A 14059-nucleotide genomic window follows, 5' to 3' on the forward strand; every position below is an offset into this window, starting at 1 on the left:
TGGTGGTGTCACTTCTGGTCATGGTCGTGGGCGTCGTCCACCTGACTTTCAAATCTGGCGACAACAAGGTCATTATGCCTTGACTTGCCCCGGTCTTGTAGCTTATGCCCAACATGCTCCAACCATTGATGCGATTTGGCTCATTCCTTTAAAAATCAACGACATGTTGCTACAAACTCCCCTAATTGGTATGTTGATTCAGGGGCATCGAATCATATGACGACTTCTCTAGATATTCTTGACACAAAGGCTCCTTATAAGGTGTCGATTATGTCACCATAGCAAATGGTAAAACAATGCTTGTTCTCACATTGGAAATTCTTATTATAATCATCTTCCTTTACTTGACATCTTGTTGGTTCCCCAAATAACAAAAAACCTCTTAACCATCAGTAAACTCACTAGAGATTCTCATGTTGATGTGTTACTTTTTAACAATTTCTTTCACATTTAGGATCGAAAAACAAAGGCGGTTCTAGCATGGGGAACATTTGAAAACGGGTTATACATTCTTTTTCAATTTGAAAAGGATTTTGTTGCAGCCATCTCTTCCCACCATTTCGAAGTATCATATGAACGATGGCATAGTCGTCTAGGCCATCCCTCTTTTGATGTTATTACATTATTAAATAAAGTTGGACATTAAAATGTTACTTCCTTATTAACCAGACCTTGAATTTTCTCTTCTTGTCAAATGTCTAAAACTCATCATTTACCATTCAATTTAAACTTTAAACGTGCTTTACATGTTTTAGATCTTATTAAATAAAGCTGCGAATTTTGTTGGTGTGTGTGTTTTTTTTTTTTTTTTTTTTTTTTTTTTTTTTTTTTTTTTTAACAAATAGTGTCATATTTCTCGGAGAATGATTTCCCAGAAAGTCTCGGAATATCATCTACACTCTATGGTGCTTTTATTTTTCTTCACAATTTAAAATCAACATAGTTAAGTATATTTTATTGGGTGTTGTTATAATCGACGAGCTTTCTTCCATAACCATTATTTTGGGATGTCGAGTGAATAAATTTCCCTTACTTATGTAGGCCTTTTAATTGGTAGTAACATCGGAGGAGGGTGGAAATGTATTATTGATAGTTTTTTTTTCAAAGAAAACTTCCCAATTAGAAGGTAAAAGATTTGTCTATGTAATGGAATATGGCCAAATCGTTCTCCTTGTATTACATTGGGGTGTGTGTGTGTGTGTGTGTATATATATATATATATATATATATATATATATATATATATATATATAATATTTACAGTTTGGTACCACAAAGATTACATAATTGAGTTGCTAGTCTAATATACCCCCTCAGTCTAAGGAGGAGGATGAATCATGCTTAAACTGGATCGAAAATCCAAAAATAGAGCTCGTAGGAGGCCTTTGGGGAAGATGTCGGCAATTTGGTAACATGAGGCGACATGTAAGACCCGGATTTGGCTGCGTTGAACCTTTTCACGCATGAAGTGAATGTCGATTTTAATGTGTTTGGCCCACTAATGTTGGATTGGGTTTTCTGACATGTAGATGGCGCCGACATTGTCAAAATAAGCGAGAGATGTGCGTATCGGATGGTGACGAAGTTCAAGAAAGAGGTTTATGAGCCAACAAATTTCTGCAACTACATTTACGATGTCTCTATACTCTGCCTCTGTACTAGAATGAGACACGTCGTTTCACGTTTAGCTGACCATGAGATTAGATTATCACACAGAAACACACAGTAGCCCGATGTAGATCTATGTGTGTCAGGACATCCGACCCAATCGGTGTCGGTACATGCAGTGAGAGTGGAAACCGAGTTGTGATGCAAGTATATGCCAATATCAATGGTTCCTTTAACGTACCTAAGAATATGTTTTAGAGCATGCAAGTGAGACATCCGAGGATCATGCCTGTGCATGCAAACTTGCTGGATGGCATACGAGATATCCGGACGTGTGAATGTGAGATACTGTAATGCCCCAGCAAGCCTGCGATATGTTGTAGGGTTGTCAACTAGTTCCCCTGAAGAGCTGCTGAGCTTCCCTTCGGTATCCATAGGGGTATGTGCAGGATTACAGTGAGCCATGTTTGCTCGTCGAAGTATATCATATGCATATTTATCTGGTGATAAAAATAACCCTTTTGAGTCAGGTTTGACATAAATGCCCAAGAAGTAGCTGAGGTTGCCCAAGTCCTTCATAGCAAACTCGATAGACAGACGGGTTAAGAGATGTTATCGGAAAGTTGGTGAGGATGTGGTGAGAACAATATAGTCAACACATAATAGGAGATAGGTTGTATCATTTCCCTGTTTGTATATAAACAAGGAGTGATCGGACGCACTGTGGTGAAAGCCTAGCGTGGTGACATAATTAGTGAATCGTTGGAACCACGCGCGAGGTGCTTGTTTCAAGCAGTAGATGGACTTCTTTAGACGACAGACATGATGTGGAAATGAAGGTTGTCGGAAGCCCATGGGTTGATGAATATATATTGTTTCTGTTAAATCCCCATGTAAGAAGGCGTTTTTGATGTCCAACTGATTTATTGCCCACTGATTTGTCAATGCAATGCTAAGGACCATGCGAATAGTCGTTGGTTTTACAACTGGGTTGAATGTCTCTTCACAATCGACTCCAACTTGTTGTGACCTGCCATCACAAAGCAAACACGCTTTGTAGAGCTTAAGAGGTCCATCAGATTTTGTTTTGTGTTTAAAAATCCACATGCACCGGATGATGTTCATGTCGGAACATCTTGGTACTAATTCCCATGTATTATTATCAATAAGGGCATTCAATTCATCTGTCATGGCATGGTTCCAAATGAGATTGTTAAGGGATTCGACAGGGGTGCGGGGAAGAGGTTCGACGGGAATAGAGGTGTGGAGATTGGATAAATGTTTGGGTTTGGATGAACCGGTCATTCTTCTTGTGTGTATGTTATGGGTGGGTGGGGGTGGCAGATGAGGGATAAGTTTGGTATAGGTGGGTGGGGGTGGTAGATTAGAAATAGGTGTGGTGAGTATGATGTTTGGTAGTTCCGGTAGTGATTGTTGTGTTTTAGGTGTTGCTAGTTTATTTCGGCATATATAAGTTTGGAGGGTGGATTTTGGTTGAGCGTGTGTGGTGGGAGGTGTTGGTGATGTGGTGATGGTTTGAGTAATGGGGTTTGAGAGATGAGGATTTGGGTTTGGAGGTGTAGGTGGAGATGTGGGTAGAGATGTGGTTGTGGTAGATTCCTAGATAGATGGATGTAGATCACTCGATTGGTTTGAGTGAAGGAAGTCATAGGAGGGAGAGAGAGAGAGAGAGAGAGAGAGAGAGAGAGAGAGAGAGAGAATGAGTGTTAGCAAATGGGAAGACATTTTCGTCAAAGATAACGTGACGACAAATGATTATCTTTTTTGTGGAGAGTTCATAGCATTTATATCCCCTATGGTTGGAGGGATACCTGAGAAAAATACATGGGGTGGATCTGTTTTCGAGTTTGTGGATAAATGTGGATGGGATAAGAGGATAGCATAGGCCACCAAAAGTACGAAGGTGGGTGTAAGTGGGATGTTTGTTGTATAGAAGGAGTGCGGTGGTGTTGTTGTTTTTGGTTTTGGATGGTAGGATGTTTAAAATATAGGTGGCCATTTGAAGGGCATGATGCCAGAAATTTGGGCGGAGAGAGGTGTGGGTGAGGAGGGTGCGTACAATGTTGTTTATGGATATAATTTTCCTTTTGGTCTTCCCATCTTGAGAGGAAGTGTGAGGGCAAGAAAATCTAAAAACCATCCCGTGTTGAGTACAAAAATTATGAAACGATTGATTATTGTACTCGGTACCATTATCACATAGAAAACTTTTAATTTCGCGTTCGAATTGTGTGTTAATGACTTCGTAGAAGTTTAAGAAGGTGGGATATGCATGGGATTTATTTGTGAGAGGATATATCCATAGATAAGTTTTGTAATTATCTAAATATCATTATCATTATCATTATCATTATATACTTATAAAGCCTGTATTTTTTTCTTGAACCACATTCATTTGAAACTCTTATTAATTTTTTCCTTTCACCACATTCATTTGAAATTTCCATGACTTTTCAATTTCTTTCTAATAATTATTATAAGTTGGTTAATAAGGTTAAATAAATATCAAACCTAAAGTGTAATCATATATAAACTAAATTTCAATATTAAAAAAATATATTTTCTTCTATTTATAAAGTTTGTTTTTAACTTTTAACATATTATACTTAATTTATTAGGTCTAATATGTTGTATGTAAACCGTTATCATTTAAATCTACAACTTTTGATCAATTTGTATAAAATATTTAAATTATTAATTTAAATATAACCTTACTGGATCAACTTAAATATAAAATTTAGTTCAACTTAAACAACCCAAAGAATATTTTGTAAATAGTTAAAAATGATAAATTGTAGTGTCATATTGTTATATTTAAAAAATTTAACAATGATATTATTATATCAAATTTAACAACGATATTATTGTTATAAAAATATATATTTGTAAAGATTTCAACTATATAGATGCTTCAGCGCAACGCGCGGGCATTCGCCTAGTAAGATATAATAACGGTGACCCCCCCCCCCCCCAAGCTGAGAACCGGGGAGGTCCATAGATCACTATGTATCATATCAAATGGCAAAGATGTAACTGATGAGGAATCATAAAATGATAGTTTGACATATTTACCAAAAACACACGACTGACATAAATGTTTTTTCTGAAAAAGTCTTAACATAAATGAAATTGTGTTTATTTAAGACACGTAATAAAGATGAGATAGGGTGGCCTAGGAATTTGTGCCATAGATCTTGTGTCAGGGCAACAAAGGTGGAAGGAGGATTAACTTGTGCAAAAGGAAGTGAGAGAGGATAGAGATCTCTACTGTTGTTACATCGAAGGATAGGAATCCGCGTATAATAATCCTTCACAAGAAAACCAAAACGGTTAAATTCAGTAAAGATAGGATTATCGGTAGTTAAACGACGAACAAAAAGAAGGTTTTTGATTAGTTTAGGTGCATGAAGAATATGATTAACTTGTAAATGTGGGTAGGGTGGTGGTAGTTTTGTGTGACCGGTGCCATGGATGGGTATTTTAGAACCATTGCCAACAACAATATTATTTTGTATGCCATTATTGAAGTAATTGGAAATATTACTAGACATGTTAGACATGTGGTTTGTGGCGTCGGAGTCAAGATACCAATTCTGGTCCGGGTTTAACGTCATAGTGTTCACGGCCTATTCAATGTTGGGTGGAGTGTGGGAGGCTACGTAGTTGTATGGATTGGTGCCAAGGATGATTGCAAAGGATGTATTACGGTTTTGTGGTATGTGAACCGGGGTAGTGGGGAATGGAAGTTGGTGGAAAATTCCATTTAGGTGCCTGCCAAGACGTATTCCACCTGACTGGTGGTTATTGTATGTAGTTGTTCTGTTGGTAGGAGCGTCCTCAACCCCGACCTCGACCATCACAGCCTTGCTCCCTGTTTCTGTAATCGGATTGATCACGTTGACCGCATCCAACAGTCCTACGGTATTGTTGGTCTTTCGGCTATTGTTGGAGACAACGATGGCTTGTGTTGGTGGTGATCTGTGAGTTCAAGGCATCCACGTTGTCGACTGTACTGTAGGTGGCAACAAGGTTGGTGTTGGTACTCGAGTTATGGTTCTTGCAAGTTTCTTTCAAGATTAGTTTCAACTTGGCTGTGTAAAAATCCGGTAAAGGAGTGGACTCTTTGAGCATGGTGGCGAGACTGTCATACTTATCTCCAAAGCCATTAATCAACTAAAGGTGATCATTGGTAACCGGTGCATCAACATTAGTGAGTTGATCAGACAAGGTTTTAAGTTCTTGACAATAAGAAGATACATTAGAAAAGGATTCCAATTTGACATTGTTGAATTTGTTTTCTAGGTACAGAGCCCTTGTTGGTTTGCTGTCAATAAAAAATATTTTCCAACGATTTCCATGCCTGAGCAGCTGTGGAATCGGGTTTCAGAATGGTGATTAATAGATATTTGGAAATCGTACTATAAATCCATTGGAGAATAATAGAATCCAATCGTTTGTAAAGAGTCATTGCATCTGCTTTTTCCTTATCTTTTTCAGTTGTAGGTTTAGGAGTAGGACCTTCCTCTGGTAAAATATGTTGAATAACGTCGTGACCACGACAATGAATCTTGAATAGTTCCACCCAAGATGTGTATTGGCCGCCATCAATCTCGAGAATGATGGAAATGAAGTTCTGAATATTGGTGACGGTAACAATAGGATGTAAGGAAGCCATTGATTAGAATATGATCAAAAGATGAAGAAGATTAACATGTAAGGAAGTTGGTTGGTCGAGTAGGGCAGAAAAGAAGTAGAGGCGGCAAAGAAGAAGAGGAGGCAGCTGAAGGCAATGAGAGACTGCCGATTGAGGGTTTAGGAGAAGAAGCGGCTAGGATAATCGAAGTATTATGGGTTCTCTGATACGATAATGAAATATGGCCAAAATGGTTCTGGTTGTATTACATTGGTGTATATATATAGACCACTGGTTGAGACTTGGCACTAATAAAATGATACGATTTTTGCAAAATTTACCAAAAAAATAAGAAAATAACTTTTTTTATTTTCTGATAGCAAAAAGCTAGGTTATAACGGTTAGCTATAAGTCGTAAGTTTTATTTGTTATTTGAATTTTTGACAAAAATAGATGGAAGCTTTTGAATTAAATAAAATTACATATAAAATGAGAATTGTTTAAATAAAGATGATATATAAATATAATTTTATGAGCAATTCTGGAAATTGATTAAAAAAATAATACTTTTTTTAATCACTACATGAAGTAGCCTTTATATTTAAACTAAAAACTAAACGCTCGTATTTTCAAACGAAATTTTTTTATTTAAATCGATTTTATTTTATTTATTTTTTTTGTTAAAAGCTAACAACAAGAAGCTAATAAAAACCCAATGCCAAACACGTTAACGATAATAAAATAATTTAAGCGAACGTATATCTATAAAGACACAATCATTACTAATATTTACATAATGACACTATTCCATGATGTGATATATTGAACTTGGGTCAATCTAATATTCACCATTAATGAATACATATAAATTTAGATCTGAATCAGACACATTCATCCCTATGAATATTAACACAATCTCACTTTAATCTTGATTCATAACTATACCTATAACATGATCGCGTGTAGACGTTTTAGAATAACCAACTATTATTCCTAGATTAAATATGCCGGTATAGAACATAACCATGTTGATGAAAAAAAATCATATCATGTATATTAGTTCATAATATAACCAGAAACATTTAATGTTGCGATATCTAAATGTTGAAGTTGCCACCAATCAAAATAACCTACTAACATGAGTTTATCTTGTTCTTATATTTCTAATAGGGTACCGTCTTGTGAATAGATTGACTAGTTCATTTGTATGGGCTTTAGGAACAGCTTCAATGTTTTAGTATCAATAATCAAGAGGTGAAATTTTTTTAGTATCAGAAGTCATTCATTTGCTTATGCATGTATTGAAATACCAACATAGCCGTAATCTAACACTAAGATGATTTCAATGCTTCGTACTGTGTTGAGTTCAACAATAAATTTCTCATTTTAGGTTGCTTCTAGAATTGAATATGGAATTATGTTGTATTTAGACTTCTTATGTAGAATGTACTATTAGCCATAGTCATGAGAAATTTCATTCAACTTTCGATTAGTGATTAACAAAACATCTTGATTAGTTTGGAACTTTGAATTAATGTAACTTGTTATAATTAATATATTTCTTTCTTATTTGATCTTGACTATATATATATTATTTGTGAGACTCATGTATTACATGAGTTTATTTAGAAAAAATACAAAATTGAAGATCTAACAATTCTAAAAATTAAATTTATAAGAAAAAAAGTAAAATATTAATGTTACACTTTATTTTCTGGTTTTCCCTTTAAGCCGTTATTATATAAAAATATTTGCAAAATCCCTAGCCGAGTATGTTAGGCGTACTCTATGAGTACGTTGGGCGTATTGGCTCTCAAGATGGCCATAGAGGCGCCAACGTATTATGGGCTTATGTGGGAGTACGCAGGGCGTATGCTTGGCTCACATAAACCCTAATTTTTAGGGTTTGTTCCCTATTTAAGCACCTTAAGTTGCCTTTGGGGTTTCTTATTACCAGCCTCCATCTTTGAAAACCCTAAGAACGAAACTCTAGCACTCATTTGAGTGTTAGTGAGCGTTCGTTGTGATTTTGAGGTGTTTTTGGACCCTTTGAAGGAAGTGAAGCTTGGTGGACTTGAAGCTTGAAGATCTAAAATCTTCATCCACATTGCAAGCTATTTGAGATATAAAGCTCTTATCTTGGTGAATCATTTGGTTAGATCTAACTACTCCAAATGCTAGGGATGGTAGATCTTGGCATTTTTGAGGTCCCTTGTTCATAAAAATTCAATCTTGATGATTCATATTGGCCCATACATGAGTTAGAGTTACTCTTATGGTTCTTTTTAAGTTTTGGACCCCATTAAGTCATGAAAGAGTGTAAAGTTGCCAACTTTACATGTTAAGACACCATTTAGGATAAGATTGTAAAGTTGGGCATAATGGCTTAACCGATTAAGTGCTTAATGGAAGGGTTGGTTGTTTGTGGAGTACGTTGGGCGTACCCAGCTCGTATGTTGTGCATACTAGCCCCGAAGGGAGTACGTTGAACGTAAGTCTAAGTATGTCGGGCGTACTCAACAGCATGACTTTTTTTAACTTTCGTGTTTCGGGTCATATTTGGACTTTTGGTGTTTGGGCCTTATTGGGCCAATAACCTTTTGACCTTGGGGCATTATTAGACTTTGGGCCTTCTTGGATTTAGGCTTATAATAGGCCTCATGTAGGAAGTTGGGTAATATTAGGCTTTTGGAGCCATTAGGTTGGGCCTTGGTTGTTAGGACAAGTGAGGAAAAGGTAAAATGGTTTTTTACCCTGGGAGTTGGACAAATGAGTGGGATTCATAAGTTATAGTTTAAGGCCCAATTGTTAATTGCAGTATTATTGATTTTTAGTACGGGGACTTTCCGGATCAGCAGTCCGAGCAATTATCTAATTTCCAAAATTTTGAGGTGAGTCTCCTCTCAGAGTTTAGCGGGTCGAAGGCACCAATGTTGATCCATGATTTATTATGGTTAGGATGCTATTTGTTTGTGTGACTCTTGCATGCATTGTATGTGATATGTATACCAGGCAGGGCGTTATAAGTGTATTGTATGTTATTTGTCTTAGTGATTATTGCATGTGTTTATGTGTCTATATGTATATCGGGTGGGGCCTGATGAATGTGATGAGGCGGGGCCCATCTCATATTATTGACAGATTTGTACTAAGCGGCGTTCGATGTAGGGTGGGGCCCGGTGGAAGTTAGGCATGGCACATTATATGTTTGATATGTATTTTATGAAGTATTTTGGGAAACTTACTAAACTTCATGCTTACGGTTTTCTGTTTATGTGTTCAGGATCGAAGGGGAAGTGCTCAGGATGATCGTATCGCACACACCACATTGTTTTGCATTTTATTTTACTCTAATGTAACTGGATGATTATTGTAACATCCCAAGTCAGAATCAAGAGTTCAGGGGGTAAAGTGTAAGTTTTGAAAAGAGCGACTCGGCGAGTAGGAGCTACAACTCGTCGAGTCTAAGCGTGTGTCGGGCACATGTTAAGTGACCGGACTCGCCGAGTCGGAGGCTGGACTCGACGAGTCCGTGTTGGAATGAGAAACCCTAATTCCTTGGGTTTGCACCCTAATTAAAGAATAATATGCCTTCATTTCATCCTCTATCTTCCCTGAGTGTTCCAGAGAAACCCTAAATCGTGAGAGGCTCCATTGTTGAGAATATTGAAGCTTGGAAGGAGAAATTGGTGAAGAGAAGTTGGAGGAATTTGAGGATAGCATCAAGAGAGCTTGTGGATCTGAAGTCTACATCAGTTTAGACTCATCTCTAAGGTAAGAGGACATTACCTTAAGCTGCTTCCTTCTTATTTCATCCATGGTGTGTGATTTGGGGTTCTTTAGCATGGTTAGGATCTATTTTGTGTATAGAGACTAGATCTGAGGTTGCAACTTCAGATCTAGGTTGGTTTGGAGCCATGAGAATAGAAAGTGGTAGCTTTGGGGGATGATTGAGAGTGTCCTTGCCTTAAACCTTCATTTTTAGCTTGATGGAGCTTGTTGAGCCTTGCATGCATATAAAGTTGGAAACGTTACGTGTGAATCTGGCCTTAGGAGTCCAGATCAATGTATTGGAAGCAATGGAATGGCCTGAAATCCCCTGGATGAAGATGTCATGTCCGGGCTCGGCGAGTTGGAAGAACAACTCAGCGAGTCTGTTGAAGATTGCCTTGGACTCGGCGAGTCTATGCTTGGACTCGGCGAGTCTGGTCGTGAAATCCTAACCTTTTCTGGTTGAGCTGTGAATCGGTGAGTCGAGGGATGACTCGGTGAGTTGAGCAAGAAGGGACTCAGAGCTTGTTGGACTCGACGAGTTGAGTCGTGGCATGGGAGTTTCTGAGCATAGGAACTCGACGAGTCAATGGGTTGACTCGGCAAGTAGGGTCAACTAGGAAGGTTAACTTTGACTGAGGACTTTGACTTGGACCAAGAGTTGATCAGTTTGACTTCCAAGGGTATTTTGGTAATTATTGGGTGTTGATTGGATTTGGTTAATTGGTATTGTTCAGTGGTGGAGTTCGTGCTGGTGGTCAGAGCAGCGTGATCTTATTTCTTCAAGTTGGCAGTTACAGGTGAGTTATCCTCACTATATCAACAGGGTCTAAGGCACCAAGGCCGGCCGTTTATCAGATTGAAATCCGAGTAGTTGTTGTTATATTATTTCTTTGCTATGTCTGCATCCTGGTAGTTAGGATGGTATATGTTAGAGACCTGGTTAAGGTCGGTATCCTGGTATATAGGATGATGCTATGCTAGTGACTGGTTAGATCGGTATCCTGGTTAGGATGTTGCTATGTTATGTGATTCACTAGATCGGTTTGATTAGTTGGGAGATGTTATATGATTATATGCTTATGTGCACATGGTTGTTGGACTGGGGCTGGGTTGAGGCGGGTCCTGCTTTGTGTTGTAGGCCAACATACCCAGGGCGGACTGGTTAGACCGAAGGCCCGACGAGCGGTTCGGATAGGCTGAAGGCCCCAAGAGGGCGGACCAGACGTGCCGAGGCTCAGAGAGTGGACCAGACAGACTGAAGGCCCGGTGCGGGCGGACCATTCATACTGTAGACCCAGAGAGTGGACCAGATGGACTGAAGGCCCGGTGCGGGCGAACCAGTCATACTGTAGACTCAGAGAGAGAGAGTGGACCGGGTGGACTGAAGGCCTGGTGCAGGCGGACCTGTCACACTGTAGACTCGATATGCATGGTTGTTCTGTTTATGTTATGATATGATATGTATGTGGTATTGTCATTGGTATTTTGGGGGTAACTCACTAAGCTTTCGGGCTTACAGTTTCAGTGTATTGTTTCAGGTACTTCAGGAGACCGTGGCAAGGCGAAGGGGTGATCGTACCGCTCCTCAGTTTTATGTTGATGTTTCTGGGATACTCTGATAATAAATGAATAGAAAACCTTTTTGTAATAACTTAATGGATATGGGTTGTTTTTGAAGAGTTTAAATTGGTTGTAAATTTTCACGGTGTTACAATTATTGATATACTTTGATTTCATTATGTTTTTATGAAACGTTTTGGATGATGGTTTTGTTAATATAAAAACAAACTTTATGGTCTTCAATTTTAGGACATTACATGTTGGTATCAGATCCTTGGTTTGAGGGATTCAAGCATACTCTCGGGTGTGTCTGAACTCAAACTAAGGATTTGGTAGATTTTTCAAAAGGAAGTGTTTTATAAAAAGAGTTTCTGAGCATATGAGGGAGGTATAGCAGTTCATTTGAATCGGTTGACGAAGAAGACCGTCGCGTTTTGTTGGGGGCTTGAGTAGCAGGAAACTTTTGAGACCTTGAGGCATAAATTGTGTGAGGCACTGATTTTGACCCTGCCTAAGGGTGTTGAGGATTTTGTAGTTTTTTTTGATGCATCGATCACAGGTTTGGGTGCAGTTCTGATGCAGAGGGGTCGCATTATTGCTTTCGCTTCGAGACAGCGACGTGAACTACCCTACGCATGATTTGGACTTGGGGGTTGTGGTGTTCGCCTTCAAGATTTGGCGGCATTACCTCTATGGGGTCCATTATACTATCTACATAGATCACAAAAACCTGATGTATTTGACGGATCAACCGAATATGAACATGAGGTAGCGTAGGTGGTTAGATGTGGTGAAGGATTATAATTGTAAGATCCTTTATCACCCAGGGAAGGCCAATGTGATGGTTGATGCTCTTAGCCGCAAGGTGGTCTCAACTCTGATCAAGGATGTGTGCTTGAGGATGACAATGATTACTCCATTCTTGGAACAGACATGAGATGCTCAGATTGAGGTTGTGAAGGAAGATAAATGAAAGAGTGAGTGCATTGTGGGTCAGGTGTCTTCCTTCTATTATGATAGTCAGGGGTTACTGACTCTTCATTGGAGGGTGTGGGTTCTATACTATGGTGGTGCACAACATGTTTTGATGGAGGAGGCGCACATGTCGAGGTTCTCTATTCATCCCAGAGTGACAAAGGTGTATAGATATCTCTGTCCAGATTATTGGTGGCCATGTATGAATCATGATATAGCTTGGTATGTAGAGAGGTGCTTGACTTACACTAAAGTCAAGGCCGAGCATTAGTAGCCTCACAACTAGATGAAACCATTATACATTCCCGTTTGGAAATGGGAAGAGATTACCATGGATTTCATCATGAAGTTGTCTCGGAAAGCGTGCAGAGTGGATTCGATTTGGGTCATCGTGGATCGATTGTCCAAGAGAGTGCATTTTATTCCGATTCAGGAGAGTGTCTATGTGGAGTAGTTGACCGATATATACATCAGGGAGCTTGTGGCGCGACATGGGGTGCCGGTTTCAGTGGTTTCAGACAGGGATGTCCGATTTACTTACATGTTTTGGAAGAGGTTTCACCAGGAGTTGGGTATTTGTCTTCACCTCAACATGAATTTTGTCACACCCCCAAACCAGACGACGGAAACGTCCGAGGGCTCGTGTGACTAACAATTGAATAATCATCACAATGAATATACATGAAACATAGCACATTCATCACCAACATTACATAATACAACCAGCATTGTTCACATCAAGTACATTGTTAAAATACATAAGTTTCAAGTTTTAAAAGTACGATAAATGATGTTACACAAAATAAATCCATACATTCTTGCAAATCCTTCCTGCTTAACGATTACATGAGAATACAAGTTATTTTGAAAATGGTCAACATATATAATGTTGGTGACTTTATAAGTATAGTTGAATAAAAGCCTTTGTATCTTTCGTAAAAACCCAGAAAATCCGATATTTTCTGTAAATTGTCTAAAAATGTTATGGAAATCAAGTATAAATGCATGTGTGAATTTCATAGTTACAACTTGTATGAGTGTGGTTTAGATTCATTGTATTGTGAATAAATGATAAATGTATATGAATAATCTCTCCAGAAAATCCAATATTTTTTGTTTTATAACAAGGCCTAGATTCTTGTTTCGTTAAATAAGTCGTTTCGCATTGACACAATCGAAGAGTTTATCTTCGAAAGGTTAAATTTTTGGTATTGAATCCCTATATGAGCCGTTATAACCATGAATGATAATGACTAGGTTGCCCGTCTTGGCATTTTTCCAAATGTCGGTATTGCTAAAGATTTTGTCGCCCTAGACTGGCTTAGTCTAGCTGTAGCGAACAACTAAGGAGTAGGGGGTCACCCCATATAGATCTATACACAAACTCCCGCTTTCCTACCAGGAAACTCTGATTATAACTACAGACTACGATTGTACACTCAGAGGTGCCAACCGACATGTCTCACTAGATTCTCAACCCCTTTTTGT

The 14059-nt window shown here is 38.5% G+C and overlaps 1 protein-coding gene across 1 annotated transcript; it reads right to left on the reverse strand.

Annotated features, from left to right (window-relative positions):
* Nucleotides 1–5956: 5956 nt before the first annotated feature.
* LOC145099844 (uncharacterized) lies at nucleotides 5957–6304 on the reverse strand. The gene has a single exon (XM_079037346.1). It carries the CDS (start codon nucleotides 6302–6304, stop codon nucleotides 5957–5959), a length of 348 nt encoding a protein of 115 aa, XP_078893472.1.
* Between the last annotated feature and the right edge of the window lie 7755 nt (nucleotides 6305–14059).

The sequence above is a fragment of the Lactuca serriola genome, chromosome 4 (assembly GCF_051521515.1).
Source record: "Lactuca serriola cultivar US96UC23 chromosome 4, Lser_US96UC23_V15, whole genome shotgun sequence".
NCBI classification, from domain to species: Eukaryota; Viridiplantae; Streptophyta; class Magnoliopsida; order Asterales; family Asteraceae; genus Lactuca; species Lactuca serriola.